Source organism: Danio aesculapii, chromosome 21 (assembly GCF_903798145.1).
Source record: "Danio aesculapii chromosome 21, fDanAes4.1, whole genome shotgun sequence".
In the NCBI taxonomy this organism is placed as follows: domain Eukaryota; kingdom Metazoa; phylum Chordata; class Actinopteri; order Cypriniformes; family Danionidae; genus Danio; species Danio aesculapii.
Genome location: NC_079455.1, coordinates 29970720 through 29987465, shown reverse-complemented (window position 1 = coordinate 29987465; position 16746 = coordinate 29970720). Strand labels below are relative to the sequence as shown.

The following is a 16746-nucleotide window of genomic DNA, read 5'->3' as shown; positions in this document are numbered from 1 at the left end:
ATGGCGTGTTGGAGAAAGTCGCGTTCAGGGTCGCAGATTCGTTACTTTTTATATATTTGAAGCGAAAGTAGATCACATTGTTTAGTTTGTAAAGACATGTGGATATGATATGTGAGCATTTTATAATATCTAGATATTTTTTTTTGTATGGATGTAGATTAAAAATGTGGATATGTTTCTTATTGAAGACGAAAAAGTCGACTTGAAAGTGAAAATATAGCAGAGTTGACCTGAAATGTTCTCTACATAGAGGTTCCATATTATAGATCAAGATCAGTACTTTGGCTCCTTTAGAATTTTGCTTAATTAGATTTTTAGTTTTATAAAGAATAATGTCTGTATGATCTCTACTGTATTGTACTATATTTATTTTACTTTAACTGGAATTTGTAAACAAGAACATCAGAACTTTGATGAACATTTATTTCACCTTGTGCTTTTGCATCGCTTTAGGCTTGAAATAATTTTTGGAGAGTGTAGGCCTATATATTTTTTAATATTTTATTATTATTATTATTATTATTATTATTATTATTATTATTATTATAAATAGTTGTTAAGCTTTAAACAAAATAGCTATGATGCTTCTGCTATTTGATATTCATTTACTCTTTTGTAAACCATTTATTTAGCCTAAATCGTATTTTAGTCAATAAATAAGCCTTTTTTTTTCCCTGAATGTATGGTCATAGTCAGTAAAGTGTTTGAATGAGAGGTATAGTCACTGCTATGGAGGATTTGGTCAACTCAAACAACTATGTATAGAAGTTAGAAGAAATAAATAAATACCATTATTTGGAGAAAAAAAATTCAAATGCTGTTAATAGTTGTTACTGATTATTTTCAAGGTGAAATGGTGGCTCAGTGATTAGCACTGTAACAGCAAGAAGGTTGCTGGTTCGAGTTCCGGCTCGATCAGTTGGCATTTCTGTGTGCTAATTTGCATGTTCTCCCTGTGTTTCCACCGGGTGCTTCAGGTCCCCCACAGTCCAAAAACATCCACTAAGGGTGAATGGGGTAAGCTAAATCGTCAGTAGTGTATGGGCCCACTCACACTAAGCTATCCGAACCGTGCCCAGGCCTGTTTCCCGGATCGTTTAAGAAGTGTGAGTGCTCTGAATTGGGCTCAGGCACGGTTCACTTGGCTGACCCTTGCCCGGTTGGAAGAGGTGTGCCAGAGCACGGTTCACTTAGGCTATGGCCTTGTGTGTGAGTGCAAAACGTGCCTGAGCTCAAAACTGAAAGCAAGACGTGACTTTTAAGGAACTGTTTCATATGGATTTATTAACCATTCTTTCTGTTCAATGAACGCAAACTGTTGTAGATTATTAAAGACGCAAACCCCTCACTGCACGAAAGCTGCTCACCTTCAGCAACCTCCTAATTCCTGCAGCAAGAGGACTTTATGATTGTTTATGAGTGTCAAAAGTGGCTAATCTGTTTGGCAAAATATTTGACTGCGTGTCACTGCATCCCAAAACCACTAAACCGATATAACTAAAGAAATCTCCACTGTGCTGAGCGAGAGCGCTTCTCTACTGAACAGCGCATCATTGATTACGTAAGCGTGCCCAGGCCCGAATGTAATGTGAGTGCAGGCCGTCAGGGGCCCGGTTCAAGGCAACTGTACATAGTGTGAGTACACCCTATGATCTAGTCCTCCAGGTTGGGGCTTGAGCAGTGGGCTAACGACCCACCTCGTAAAAAATTAGATTTTCTACAACACCAATATGGTGTGACCAAATATCAACGGCCCTGGGAGTAAGTAAGTAAAGAATATAAAAGCTGAAAAAATTTGAAGTTTAGTCTATTAGTCATTTTAAGCATCTAATTGATCTGTAATTAAACATTTAATTTAATTCAGTTAAAAGATCACATTTGGTCAACTCAATTAATTGAGTTGTTGATTTCCTATTACTCCATCGAACTGAGGGAATCACTTTCCTCAAATCATTTGAGTAGCCTCAACGTATTAGGGTTTACAGTGTGGCAACCCCTGATGAATAAAGGGACTAAGCCGAAGGTAAATAAATGAATGAATGAATGAATGCTTTTTTTTCAAAGAGGTCTATGGTCCTTTTACAGAGGCCCACCTATACTGAAACACAACACCAGCATCTCTAAATTAAAACAAAGCTTCAGCATTTTCATATTGTTTCATTTTCAGGAGTTGACAATGCTGGATAGTGAAGATGCCAGGTGTAATGTTGAGCATATCAAACTCATGCCTTTAAAACAAAAACACATTAGTGTAAACAGTATTTTAGTTTCTATATTGCAGGCTAATTTCAACGGTTTTAGTTTGGAGTCTGTTACTGTTAATTATTATGTTAGTACACATAAATAGGGTATATGCACAGCTAGTGTTTCCCATACCAATAAACTTTCGGTGAATGGTTGATGTGACTTTTTTCAATTTTATAAGGTTCTTTTTACAGCATTGATGTAACTAAAATATGAATAGGTAAATACTCCATTGAAAATACTGGAGTAAAATAAATGTTTATATTTCAAAGACCCACTTTATTTAATATATCAATCAGGCAGTAAAGAAAACAGACCTTAAACACGGCGATTTTGTAACAGTATACAGTTCACTAGAAGCTTTTGACCCAGGTTATTAAAAATTTAAAGTCCTTCTGAATATACCCTCTTTACTTTGGATTTTCTCTTTTATTGCAGTCCTTTATACTTATTAAAAAATAATCAAGGTCAATAATTGGGCAATTAATGCAGCTCTTAAATTTCTTTACAGTTTACAGTTCCAGTGGAATTTATTAGCATATAACATTTCAGATAATAAGTGGGAAGTACCTGTACATTTATCATATAACAACAGTGATTGCACACAACATCGACTATATACACTTATATCATAGGTCTCAAACTCAGTTCCCAGAGGGCCGCAGCTCTGCATAGTTTTGCTCCAACTCTAATCAAACACAGCTGATCTAGTAGTGTCCAGTAGTCTTGAACACCTTGATTAGTTGGATCAGCTGTGTTTAATTAGGGTTAGAGCAAAACTGTGCAGAGCTGCAGCCCTCCAGGAATTGAGTTTGAGACTTATGCTTTATATTACTTGGATAATTCTGAATGAGATACGATGCAAGCACATTTATTACACCGTAAGTTGTGACCTTAAACTTAAAAAATGTATTCAGTTTTCAAGACAACATATTTTATTTTTAGTCAAGTTCAGTTCAGACAAAGCGTTCATATGTACATCAGTGTTGTGAGGTCAGGTGGAGTCACACTATAAGAATGACTTGGATGTATTTTACTTAGTCCAACTTAAATAACCAGTATTGAAGTGAATAATTAAGAATTGGTACACCGTTGTACACCATGATTCATGACGTAAATAATACTAAACTGACAGATATGTACAGGATGTTAAGATCAAAAGCTTGTCACATGTTTTCAGTTGCTGAACTTGTTTTCAAAGCATGTATTTACTGAGTCTATAATTATCTCATCAGAAACAACACATGAACACCTTAACCCACCTTGATATAGCTCTTTAACTGTCAAGTATCACAATATAAAGTTTTTGCTGTATTTGTAATTATTGAACATTTCATTTAAAGTTCACTTGCAGAATATTATACTTTAGCATGCAGAACAATAAAATGTGTATATTTTTCAGTGACATTTTTAATAGACTGTATTGTGAATATATTAAAGTGTTTGTTTTGCTCCTGCAAAATGAAAAGTATGCTATTAATTACTCTCGTGTCATTCCAAACACCTTAGACATTTGTTCATCTTGAAAACAGAAATGAAGATATTTTAGGTGAAATCTGAGAGCTCTCTCATAATCCATAGACAGCGACCATTCCGACTGTACTTCCAAGTCCAGAAAGAAAACATTCGCAAAACAGACCATATGCCATCAGTGGTTCTTCAGTGTTAGAGGAGACACTTGTTTGCTTCTCTCATGGATACGAGAAAGATGTTGAGATCAGCAGACATGTACAGTTCTTGGACTTTTTGCTTGATAAAATAGTTAGTCGTCGGTATTTTCTAGTTCATCGTCTGTATTTACATTCACCCACTGGCAGCCAAAATCCACTATGAAGCGTGTATGCACTGTGACTTTGTTGATTACCAGCTGGGCATTTCACTCTGTCTCGCGCTGAAGCCTGTCAGTGTCGTCGACCAGTCGCAGCAGGCTGTCATCGGTCCAATCAGCGCAAATTAGCTTCGCGCTGAGGAGGGGTTTGGGAACAACGATTCATATGGGAGTCGCTGGAATAATTAGGTAAAACTAAATGCAGATTATAAGACCATGAAAGTGTTTTTTGACCTTGCATGCATATTAGACTGTTGTTGGAGACCCTTACAACCTAAATATGACCCTATTTCATGTATAATATGGGCTCTTTAAATGGTTTTAATCTATGAAGTTCTATGATGTGGTTTTCACTTTTCAATAGCCAATAAAATGTGAACTTGCAGCTTTTGCTTAAAGCCCTCTGACATCTTGATTATCTGTTTCTGCTTTATGTAAGATGCCTGCTTTCACTTTTAAAGGGCACCTATGACGCAACATCAGGTTTTGGAAGCTATTTGGACTATAGTGTGTCTGCAGTCATATTGGAGTGATATAAACCAGAAGTCTCTTTTAAAATTTCCTGACGTCAAAATAGGATCCAAATCTCAGAAATTTTAAGGCCCACTGCAATGTGACGTATAGTTTTCCCCGCCAACCAAACTGACTGACATCCACGTATTAACATGTCTCTATCCATAGTAATACATATAATCATATCCAATAGACGAGACTTGCAAAGTAACTGGGATTAAAAGATCTGTTTCAACTCTCTGTGATCAGCTGAGTTTTACAAGTTTAAAATGTTTTAAAAACAGTGCATGTGTGCAATAAAGTAAAGACAGTAAAATCACTGTGTAATTCATCACCACAGCACCTTAATGTCAGTACAATTATAAAAGAAGACCCTTCAATCTCAGTTTGAGGACACTAAATCAGGTTTGTTTTGTAGAATAACATTAGCAAATATCCATACAGCACTGTAATTGAAATGTATCCTGTCACATTTCCCGTACACAAACCGTGCAAAGTAAAACATGTGTGTTACTGTGAACTTAATGGCATTGTGTGTGACTGATCCATGAAGAAAGGCTTGAATTCTCTAAAATCTCGAAAAAGCAAATGTATAGCTGTAAAAATAAATGTAAAGGATAGTGGAAGGTGAGATTCTGAGCTCCATGTTGCAAAACAAAAGTTTCACTGATGTAAATAAGCCAGATATTGCAAACAATAATATCAATATTATGCCAATAATATTGTATAAAATATCGTCTAATAAAATAATGCCTATTTTATTAGAGGATATATCATTAAGTTAATTTTAAAAATCACTATATAAAAACTGACATAGCATAGCTTTCTGTGTTGTGCAATTTTTTTTTACATGAGTGTTTTAGTTTACTTTAATGCTGCTCCCTTAATCAGAATCAGAATCAGAATCAGAAAGAGCTTTATTGCCAGGTATGTTCACACATACGAGGAATTTGTTTTCGTGACAGAGCTTCTACAGTGCAACAGGATTACAAAGACAGGACAAAAAACAGATAATAAATATATTAAAAAAAAAATAGAAGTAAGTAGTGAGTGCAAATATACAGATTGACAAGTGTATGTACATGTTTATTACTATATACAACGTTATATGTGCAGCTGTTATGTGCAAATTGGCATGTAAAGTGTGTTGTTAAATAAGTGTATATGGGTATAAAGTGTATAGCAAGTAGTGATGTTGGTTTCGCAATTATTATCATCAAGTGTTCATGAGATGATGATGTGTTTGTCCTGTGCTTTATTTATATGGCCATTTCCCTAGCCTGTGATGTTCTTTGATTAAGGATTCTTGATCATTTCTTTATTGTATTTAAACATCTTCAGATCATGTTATTGTGTTTAATGCTGGTAAAGAAAATCAAAGCAAAACTGACGAACAGAAATAAAAACATGCATTCTTTAGCATTTGTCTCACTTAATCACTTTACACTGACAGAAGTAGTCTAACAGGTTTGCTGATATTGTGTTCACATACTTTTATAGTTCTGCTAAACAAACCCATACTGGTAGTTTATTTACGCCAATTAGCAGGTTTTATAAGTTTAAAGAAAATGGTCACACCCACATACTGTGTTCTGGTATGAAAAGATCTGCCAAACGACAAACAGAAACTGGCGAGCAAGACAAGGGAATGGTAAAAACAAAAACAAAAACATTTGCTTAATTGTAAACAAATGTATAGTTTTTCACAATTAATTATGCATATTTTCCTCATGCAGAGCCATGTTAACACTGGTACTATTCTCAGGTATGGAACACTTCTATTTTTACTCTTTCCTCATCTTGCCTTTTTTGCTAATTAATAACTTTTTAATAACTTTCACGTGCTCATCATCACAAATGTGCTTATCTGATTAGTCACCTTTACTTAACTTTCTTAAAATTATTTCAAACTCGGATATTCTGTTAAATTATGTTTTGAATGCTGGTATTTTGAGCTCATTGTCTGCTCTACGTGGGTTAAAGATAAATTCAAAGAAATCACTAGCATCATTTTGTTGATGGATTTAAAAAGCAAAACTACAACAACAAAAATATAGCTTGAACCAAAAATAATGAACAACCTAATTATGGAAGGCAGACTTACTGAATACATAATCAACAAATTTATCAAGCTACTGATCGAATGTAATTAGAAAATGAACTGCACTTTAGTTGGGCACATATCAGTCATCCACATTAAATGGTCAGTTGCTCCTGTTACAAAGATTTAAAATCAGTAGGTGAGTGATTTTTATCATCTTGCTACATACAATTTTTGAAATGACTAGGTTTATGAATGTTGTTAGATAAAAACATATTAATTTAAAATAAATTTGATTCTTTTTATATAGACAAATAAGAACGATGTCTTTGACCCAATGATTATACTATAATTTTGATATATATTAAAACAATGATACTATTACTATACAATTATTTCTTCATTACATTTTATATTGGTTTGGTATTACACTGTAAAAAGTGCTAGGTTTCACACAATACCTTCATGTTGTCCCAACACAAATCAATTAAGTTAACTTAATTGTTTTTACAAATTTAAGTTGTCTCAATAAACCTCAATAATTGTGTTTATTTAGCTCATTTTATGAATGTATTTTCATAAGTGTACATTTTCAAATCTCTCAGTACAAAACTTTAAACTGGTCCCACTTGTAATACCAGTTGTCATTCTTGCAACACCTGATGTTATGGTTACATTATAGTTGCACACATTTTCATTTTACATAATCGTTGTTTCGGGCAGCACGGTGGCACAGTGTATAGCACAATTGCCACACAGCAAAAGGGTCACTGGTTTAAGCCCCGGCTGGGTCAGCTGGAATTTCTGTGTGGAGTTTGCATGTTTTCCTGTGTTCGTGTGGGTTTCCTCCGGGTGCTCCGGTTTCCCCCACCGGAGTCCAAAAATATGTGATACAGGTGAATTGGGTAGGCTAAATTGTCCATAGTGTGAATAAGTGTATATGGCTGTTTCTTAGTGATGGGTTACAGCTGGAAGGGCATCCGCTGTGTAAAACATATGCTGGATAAGTTGGCGGTATTCAAGGAACAGGCTAAGTGAACCTACTTTGTTTTTGTCTTAGTAACTTCACCCACTGCAACTTTACCCAATTACATGTCAGCACCCTTGGTGAAAAACAGTGTATTTCATTTCAGATTGATGGCTGCACCCCCATGTACGAGGGGGTGCAGCAAAAAATGCGACAGCCTCCGAAATGAGATGCAGATTCAGAGTTATAAAGTTCACATGAAGTTTCTTTTAATTTGCAAACAATATACAAATATTAAAAATGTAAACATTAACTGAGCAGCGGCGACGCAGTGGTGCAGTAGGTAGTGCTGTCGCCTCACAGCAAGAAGGTCGCTGGTTCGAGCCTCGGCTGGGTCAGTTGGCATTTCTGTGTGGAGTTTGCACGTTCTCCCTGTGGTCGCGTGGGTTTCCTCTGGGTGCTCTGGTTTCCCCTAAAGTCCAAAGATAAGTGGTAGGCTAAATTGTCCGTAGTGTATGAGTGAAAATGAGTGTGTATGGATGTTTCCCAGAGATAGGTTGCAGCTAGAAGGGCATCTGCTGCGTGGAACATATGCTGGATAAGTTGGCGGTTCATTCCACTGTGGCGACCCCAGATTAATAAAGGAACTAAGCCAAAAAGAAAATGAATGAATTAATAACTGAGCAGTTTACATAGTAATGTTGGGTTCACACCAAAGTCAGAGCACTGGGTAACTCTGTCACGCTCACCTAAATAGTAAAAATAATTAAACTGAGATGAACCCAAGGTGGAAGTGTTTTATTTGACCAGAGGTCAAAAATAATAGAGCAAAAAAGAGTCCAAAAACAGTGAAAACAAGAGTGCACAAGACATAGCAAAATGTGAGCCGATAACATCCAGAGGTCAGCCGATAGCCATGCAAACAGTCCAGAAATCCAGAGAAAGGTTACCGAGATTCCTGACAAGACACAGAGGAACATGAACAAACAATAACAAACTGACAATGTAATAAAGGTCTGCCGCTCAGATATAGCTGTGGTAATTAGCCACAGCTGGGTGGTTTATCAGAATAGCTGATCGGCATAGCAATAAACCATGTGACCACAACAACAGACACGCCACAACAAATACACGTGAGTAGGCAAAACATAAGCCAGAGACAACAATACAGACAATACCAGAAGTGTTCACACACCTACAACCATGACAAACTCTCTCTAGTAAATTGGCAAACTGCATGTGCATCAGTCTGAGGAAGGGACCAGGTAAAAAAATCCCATCTAACATTTTGAATTTGGACTGCAATTCCAAGTTCAACCACTATGTCAATCCTACACACTGTACAATTAAAAAATGTATACAACATAAAAATGTTATCAAATAATGCATCAAGTTATTTACATATGCAAACAAAAAATATATATTGTGTAGTGCTACGAGTTTTACAATTTACCAATTGCTTGTGGAAATTTTTGCAAAGCAATTTTAAAAAACTGCAAAGGTCAGCTCTCTGTGCTGTAGCAGACTTTTTGCAAAAGTGTTTCGTAAGGACATAACTAATTATATTTGATTTGCTAATAAGACCTCAACCCAATGCAGGTTTTATATTTTAAACAGGTTTCGTTGCCCTCGCATTGTGTGACCTTCAGTATGTGTTTGTGAATCAATCCAAGACTTGGGCAGAAGCTCAGAGATACTGTAGAGATAAATACACTGATCTGGCCACCATTGAAAATGAACAACAGACGATCCAGTTATTGGACAAAGTGAATGATGATTCCACTGATTTGGCCTGGATTGGACTCTACGATGATCTGAACAGCTGGAAATGGACTCTGGAGGACAGCGATTTCTTCAAGGCAGGAGAGAAAGACTTCAGAAACTGGTATAATCCAGATCCATACAGTTATGGGGCACAAAGCATCTGTGTGTTTATGACCAAGGGGATATGGTATACAACAGTTTGCTCCAGTACATTGTATCCTACTGTCTGCTATGACGGTGAGCTTATACATTAAAATCAATTAACAAAACTTAAAGCAACCAAAACAACCTTAATAATAGTATGATATTTTTGTCCTTCAGGAAGAGAAAATGCCAGTACAACATATGTTTTCAATTACCAGTATAAAAACTGGACTGAAGCTCAGAGTTACTGCCGGGAACACCACACAGACCTCATCAGTATCAGGAATGAGACTGAAAACCAGAAGATCGAGTATTTTTTAAGTAGTTTTTATAATTATGCTGTTTGGATTGGTCTGTACAAAACAAGATCTTGGTCAGACCAGAGCAACTCTTCATTTAGTTACTGGAGCTCGGGGCAACCAGATCGTTCAGCATCCTGTGCCGTGGTCTCATTTAGTGACTCTTGGAAATGGGCTGATGAAAACTGCAATTATGCATTTCCTTTTATTTGCTACAATGGTGAGTTTTTCCTAAAATAATAGCTCACCTAAAAATTTATAATTTGTCATCACTGACCCACCCTCATGTCAAACCTGAATGCATATATTACCCTTATTCTACAACGCGGAAGTGCACTCGTTTTTGCGATTGTTTTAGGACTTCCGATTCAGTTGCCTATGGGAAAAATGACTAGAAATAATAAACAGCAGCAGAATAATATTATACGAAAAGATCAGTTTGCAACATCAAGCAGCATTGCGAGGTGTTTTCAACCTCTAAAAATGAATGGAAGTGAATGAGACCGGAAGTTTAGAGCCAAAAAGATTGAAATTGCTGTGCCCGCTCATACGCGGAGAATAAGGTGAATTGGATATTGTGAATCAAGTTATACAGTTTAAGAATAACACAATTTATTTATTTATTCGGTTGCACTATTCCATTAGCTGCGAGAATAACCAATCACATCACTTACTGACTCAATGTTCTTACACCAACCATTTTCAATCTTAATGCTGGGAATATTAAAAAAAATTGAGAACATATAATTAAAATGATTTTGGATGACATTTTATTAACAAGATTAATTTACTAAAATATGTTGGGGTATTTTGATACAGAAAAACTTGATTTGTTTAATCTATTGACAGTATTGGGATCATCTCGTCAGTATTACCTCGTGAATCAGTCTTTGAGATGGACTGAAGCTCAGAGATTCTGCAGACAGAATTACACTGATCTGGCCACCATTGATAACATGGAGGAAATGAACAGGCTAATTAACACAGTCAATGGCAGTTACAGTGGTTCAGCCTGGATTGGTCAGTATGATGATGTGAACAGCTGGAGATGGTCACTGGAAGACAATGATTTCTATCAGCAAGGAGAAAGAGATTACAGGAACTTTTTTCATGAACCTGACAACATGGATGGGAATAATCTGTGTGTTTACATGAATTCTAATGGAAAATGGTATGACTTGTCATGTGATTACGAACTGCAATTTGTTTGCTATGATGGTAAGGACATTTCATTTGATTAGAAATCTGATTTTCTTTTTTACTTTAAAAGCTAACATGCATATATTTGTCAAATATTGTTCCACAGGAAGAGAGAATGCTTCACAGAGATACATGACTATCTCCTATTCTAAAAACTGGACTGAGGCTCGTAGATACTGCAGAGATTATTACACAGATCTAGTGAATGTAAGAAATCAGACTGAAAACCAGAAGATTTTTGAAAGAACAGGTGGAGGAGTCTGGATCGGACTGTACAGAAACAGAATTTGGTCAAACAATCAGAATAGCACTTATCAAAACTGGAGGCCACAAATATCTGGGTTACAGGCACAACCAGACAATGGTTTTAATCAAGGTAATGAATATGGATATCAGCATTGCACTGCAGTATCATTTGGATATTCAGGACGATGGACAGATGAGGTCTGTGTATCCAAAATGCCTTTCTTCTGCTACAGCAGTAAGTTCACTTTCTTTGTTGGAAATTCATTTGCTGGAATTAATCTAATTAATATAGTGCAAAAACTCTAATCATAGTTATGACAAACATTTGTTTAGCTGTAGACTAGTAGTTGGACCACGGTGTCATGAAGTCACAGAGACAAGTTCTCACAAAGTTCTTATATATTCACTGAGCTTAAATTAATTCCAATGTGTGTGTTTCCATATTGGAAATAACAATCAAGTTTTAACACTGCTAGTTCTTTAATATCAGGTTGGTTTGTCTCAGTAGTCAACAACAATGCCAGTTTACCATGGTGTATTAGTACATCAGTGACAATCCGATGGTAATTTTTTTTTCTGTTCTGTTAAATAATTTCCAGGAACCTGTACACAATATTCATGCACTCGTCAGTATCACTTTGTATCTGAGTCTAAAACCTGGACTGAAGCTCAGAGATTCTGCAGACAGAATTACACTGATCTGGCCACCATTGATAACATGGAGGAAATGAAGAGGCTCATTAAAACAGTTCGTGTGACTTACTATGGCAAAGCTTGGATTGGTCTGTATGATGATCTGGACAGCTGGAGATGGTCTCTGAATGATACAGCTTTGCAGGGAGGATTTAAAAGCTGGTATGTCCAGCAACCTGTTAACTCAGGTGGAAAGAGTCTGTGTGTGTACATGTCTTATAGCCAGGGTGTATGGAGTGAAGCCACTTGCTCATGGACACTTCCCTTTATTTGCTATGATGGTAAGAATTGATGTTGGATAAGCAATTCAAATAAAACCTTTAGGATTCAAAGATCAATGACAAACATAAATTGTTCCCCACAGGAAGAGTGAACGCTAGTACAAGTTATGTGTTTGTTTACCAGTCTAAAAACTGGACTGAAGCTCAGAGCTACTGCAGAGAACATCACACAGACATTGTCAGTATCAGGAATGAGACTGAGAACTACATCATTCAGACATTACTTTCAAATTCTTACACTGTTTGGATTGGACTGTACAGAAGCAGGTCTTGGTCAGATCAGAGCAACTCTTCATTCAGTAACTGGAGGTCAGGGCAGCCAGATAATGCTGGAAACAGTGAATACTGCACTGCAGTGTCATTTCGTGATTCTGGGAACTGGACAGATGAAAACTGCAATACTGCCTTTCCTTTCATTTGCTACAGTGGTGAGTAGAAATCTAGCAATAAAGTAATGTGAATTTATTTATTAAATATTAAGATCAAATAACAAATAAGAATATGGTTTTGGTCAATGGCGATTGGGGGTTTGGGGGTAGGCTTAGCCATAATTAGCATCCCCATTGGCTGATAATAAATGCTTGTGAGGCTCAGTGGTTAGCACTGTCGCCTCACAGCAAGAAGGTTAAGTCCTGGCTGGGCCAGGGGGCATTTCTGTGTGGAGTTTGCATGTTCTCCGCGTGTTCGAGTGGGTTTCCTGCTGGTGCTCTGGTTTCCCCCCACAGTCCAAAGACATGCGCTATAGGTGAATTGGGTAAGCTAAATTGTGCATAGTGTATAAGTGTATGTGTGTATGTGAGAGTGTATGGGTGTTTCCCAGTACTGGGTTGCAGCTGAAAGAGCATCCGTGGCATAAAACTTATGCCTTAGTATTTGGCGGTTCATTCCACTGTGGCGACCCCTGCTAAATGAGAGACTAAGCCGAAGGGAAATTAATGAATAAATTAACTAAAAATAACTATAATTTCATATTTGTTTCATTATTATTTCATAAAGGCACATGCTCATTTCTGTTTTGGCAGCAAATCAAATGTAGAAGCATGAGTGGTCCACAAACTGGACTATTTGATGCATTTACCTGTTAGAGACAAGAATCTTTACTCAAAAAAAAACCCAAAGAAAACCTTTCACTTGAATTCGTATCATAGAAAATGCAATGCTTTCTAATAAAGTGCTCTGTAAATCAGGAGTGAGAAGACGAAATGTTGATTTGTGTGGAAGAATAGCCAAATTAACAAAAGATATTAAAGACAGTAATGATTTTACAGGCCATGTTGTGTTTTTACTTTCATTTTTAAGTTGACAATCTAGTTATGGCATCTTTGACATCTTTCAAACTTATAAACAGATTATTACTAATTAATTATTTATATATATATATATATATATATATATTGATTATTTACTAATTAAAAGTAATTTTTAGGGCAACATGGTGGCTCAGTGGTTAGCACCATTGCCTCATAGCAAGAAGGTTGCTGGTTTGAGTCATGGCTGAGTCAGTTGGCATTTCTGTGTGGAGTTTGCATGCTCTCCCCGTGTTCCCATGGGTTTCCTCCGGGTGCTCCAGTTTCCCCACAAGTCCAAAGACATGCAGTATAGGTGAATTAAATTAAATAAACTAAATTGGCTGTAAATTGGGCAGTACTGGGTTGCAGATGGAAGGGCATCCGCTGCGTAAAACATATACTGAATAAGTTGGCGGTTCATTCCGAGCCCTGATGAATAAGGGACTGAGCTGAAGGAAAATGAATGAATGAATGAATGAAATGTAATTTTAATTTTAATTTTAATTTTAATTTTAATTTTAATTTTAATTTTAATTTTAATTTTAATTTTAATTTTAATTTTAATTGGGGCAGTATTTATCTTTTAGCAGGGATGTACAAAAACTGCCTATCCTTCCCAACAATAAAAAAAAACTAAACAGAAACTATATTAACTACTTATTAATATTAAATTATAATTAATATTACTACAATACATTAATCTTTTTATAATTAAGTATAAATAGTCGACACTCAAAAAATATTTTCGGTGCTTCTTCAAATAATTTTTTAGTGAGCTTAATCAACACAATTCTTCGTGGTTTCTTTCGGAGAACTTAGTTAATTTATGTTCAATCCACTTAAATTTGTCAAAAACAAATTTAACTTAACAAAAAAATTAACTTAATTGATTTGTGTTGGAACAACATGAAGGAATTGCGTGGAACAGCATTTTACAGTGTATATTATGCTCACATTACCCCAGGTAGAAGTCAATAGGTGTAAATTGTAAAAATGTAAAAGGTGTAAAAATTACTTTGTAAAAAAACATTTTTTTATTTTTACATTAAAATGTGATAGTAATTTTTCCCCACCTTGACAGCAATAACATCATTCCGTCAGTATCACTTTGTGAATCAGTCTAAGAGCTGGACTGAAGCTCAGAGATTCTGCAGACAGAATTACACTGATCTGGCCACCATTGATAACATGGAGGAAATGAACAGGCTGATTAACACCGTCAATAGCAGCTACAATGGTTCAGCCTGGATTGGTCAGTATGATGATGTGAACAGCTGGAGATGGTCACTGGAAGACAATGATTTCTATCAGGAAGGAGAAAGAGATTACAGGAACTTTTTACATGAACCAGACAACAATGGTGGTAAAGAACTGTGTGCTTACATGGATCCTAATGGAAACTGGTATGACACATCATGCGAGAATTATCACACACCTGTCTGCTATGATGGTAAGACATTTATTTTTGAATATATTTAAATGCACATACTAATTAATGTTTCACTTAAAGGTAAATTGCGTTAAAGTCTTAAGAAACTTTACAGTCAGTGTTGGTGTCTCTCCAAAACGTCTTGACCATTGTAAAATAGAAATGTAAAAGTATTGTAGATGTATTAGATACATTTAAAATGTGCATGACCAGACAAGGTGACAAATAACATGATACTGAATTTATGTTTATATCTTAGGTAGAGAAAATGCCACTCAGAAGTATATTTTGGTAAATACCGGTATGCCGTGGACTGAAGCTCAAAGCTACTGCAGACAGAGATACACAGACCTGGCCAGTGTGAGGAATGAGACAGAGTGGCAACAGATACTGAACATTACACGTTATAGTTATTATGGTTATTATTCTGGGTATAACGTGTGGATTGGTCTGTACAGAAACAGACTGTGGTCAGATCAGAGCAGCTCCTCCTTTACATATTGGCTGCCACAGATTCAGGGTGATGGTGCACAACCAGATAATGGTGCACATGTCGCAGGAGAACAGGGGGCTCAACACTGTACAACTGTGTCTTTAAAATACTTTGGTCAGTGGACAGATGAGAGATGTTTTGCCACTTTGCCATTCTTCTGTTACAGCGGTGAGAAAATAAACCTTTTATTAATAAATAAAATAATAAACATCATGTTATTACACAGAAAAGCTTAACATTTGCTCATTACGCTAACGTAAACCCTCTGTTTGCTTTGTGGTGATCCTGATGACCATCAAATGAACCCACATTTGCAGATATGTACGGTATGTTTGTATAGTTTTGCAAATTTTTCCTGTTTTCAATACATAATGGGTGTTAATCAGCAAAAGAATTAAACTGTACTGACATGTTCATTTATTAAAATTTTACTGATCAGTGATGGGAATGCGAGTGGAAGTTACGAGTCTAGAAAATTTGTCAAAGGCAAAGATTGAGGAAGAGGTGATTATACAGGTAAGACACTAGTTACCAATAACAACACTACATTTTTCTTTAAGATTTTATGTAATTGGTTGATAACACATATACTTTCCTATATAAATGTTATGTTAAATTGCTCAAGACAACTGTGTAATAAATACTAAATCAGTGGCATTTAAATAATGAAAGGGGGAACAAAGAGATGTTTGTCATAAATTGTATATAATTTCAGTTACAAGAGGAGCTGATGAAGCTTGGAGTTCCCAGCAACGTCACCATGCATCTGAGAGACTATTATAAGATCAAACCCTGATGAAGGAGGACAGCGCTTTACTGTTTCCACATTTTAGAGTTCTAGCCTCAGTACTTACTACTTGTATAAAATATAACTGTACTGTCTTTACTTTTATAAATGAATGATCTTAATCATATAATTTTATCTTAAAATATCCATAATTAACAGGTTCTGTGTTTAGTGCGTCAGTTTTTTCCCATTTATTTACAGTTATCATTTGCAATATAGGACTACAATCCATATTCCCCAATTTTATTGACATTTTAGTAGTCTGAAAATATGTATCATAATAAAAATATTATATAGACTATATTAAGTCCATTTAAATAACAGAAAGAGTACTGGCATTTTGTTACAGTTTTCCCCCATAATTTACAACACCAACCCAAGCAATATCACTTCAGACTATTAAAAATGAAAATTTGAAAAAATGCAATTCAAATGCATAAATAAATGAGGGGAAAAAATACATCACAAAAAACAGAACACATAATTTGCAGATATTTTATAGTACTTTGAATGATATTTTCCCCATGA

General features: G+C 35.8%; 1 protein-coding gene and 1 long non-coding RNA gene across 2 annotated transcripts; both read left to right on the top strand.

Moving 5' to 3' along the window:
* Positions 1-6185: 6185 nt before the first annotated feature.
* Positions 6186-15667, top strand: LOC130215058 (C-type mannose receptor 2-like). Its single transcript, XM_056446945.1, has 10 exons — positions 6186-6236; positions 6322-6350; positions 9211-9594; positions 9679-10020; positions 10650-11018; positions 11107-11481; positions 11846-12220; positions 12304-12648; positions 14591-14959; positions 15198-15667. Exons 2-10 carry the CDS (start codon positions 6326-6328, stop codon positions 15665-15667), a joined length of 3054 nt encoding a protein of 1017 aa, XP_056302920.1. The 5' UTR covers positions 6186-6236; positions 6322-6325.
* A 52-nt stretch (positions 15668-15719) lies between these two features.
* LOC130214962 (uncharacterized) lies at positions 15720-16378 on the top strand. Its single transcript, XR_008835646.1, has 3 exons — positions 15720-15757; positions 15871-15947; positions 16147-16378. It is a non-coding gene; the product is annotated as an uncharacterized LOC130214962 (long non-coding RNA).
* The last annotated feature ends 368 nt before the right edge of the window (positions 16379-16746 follow it).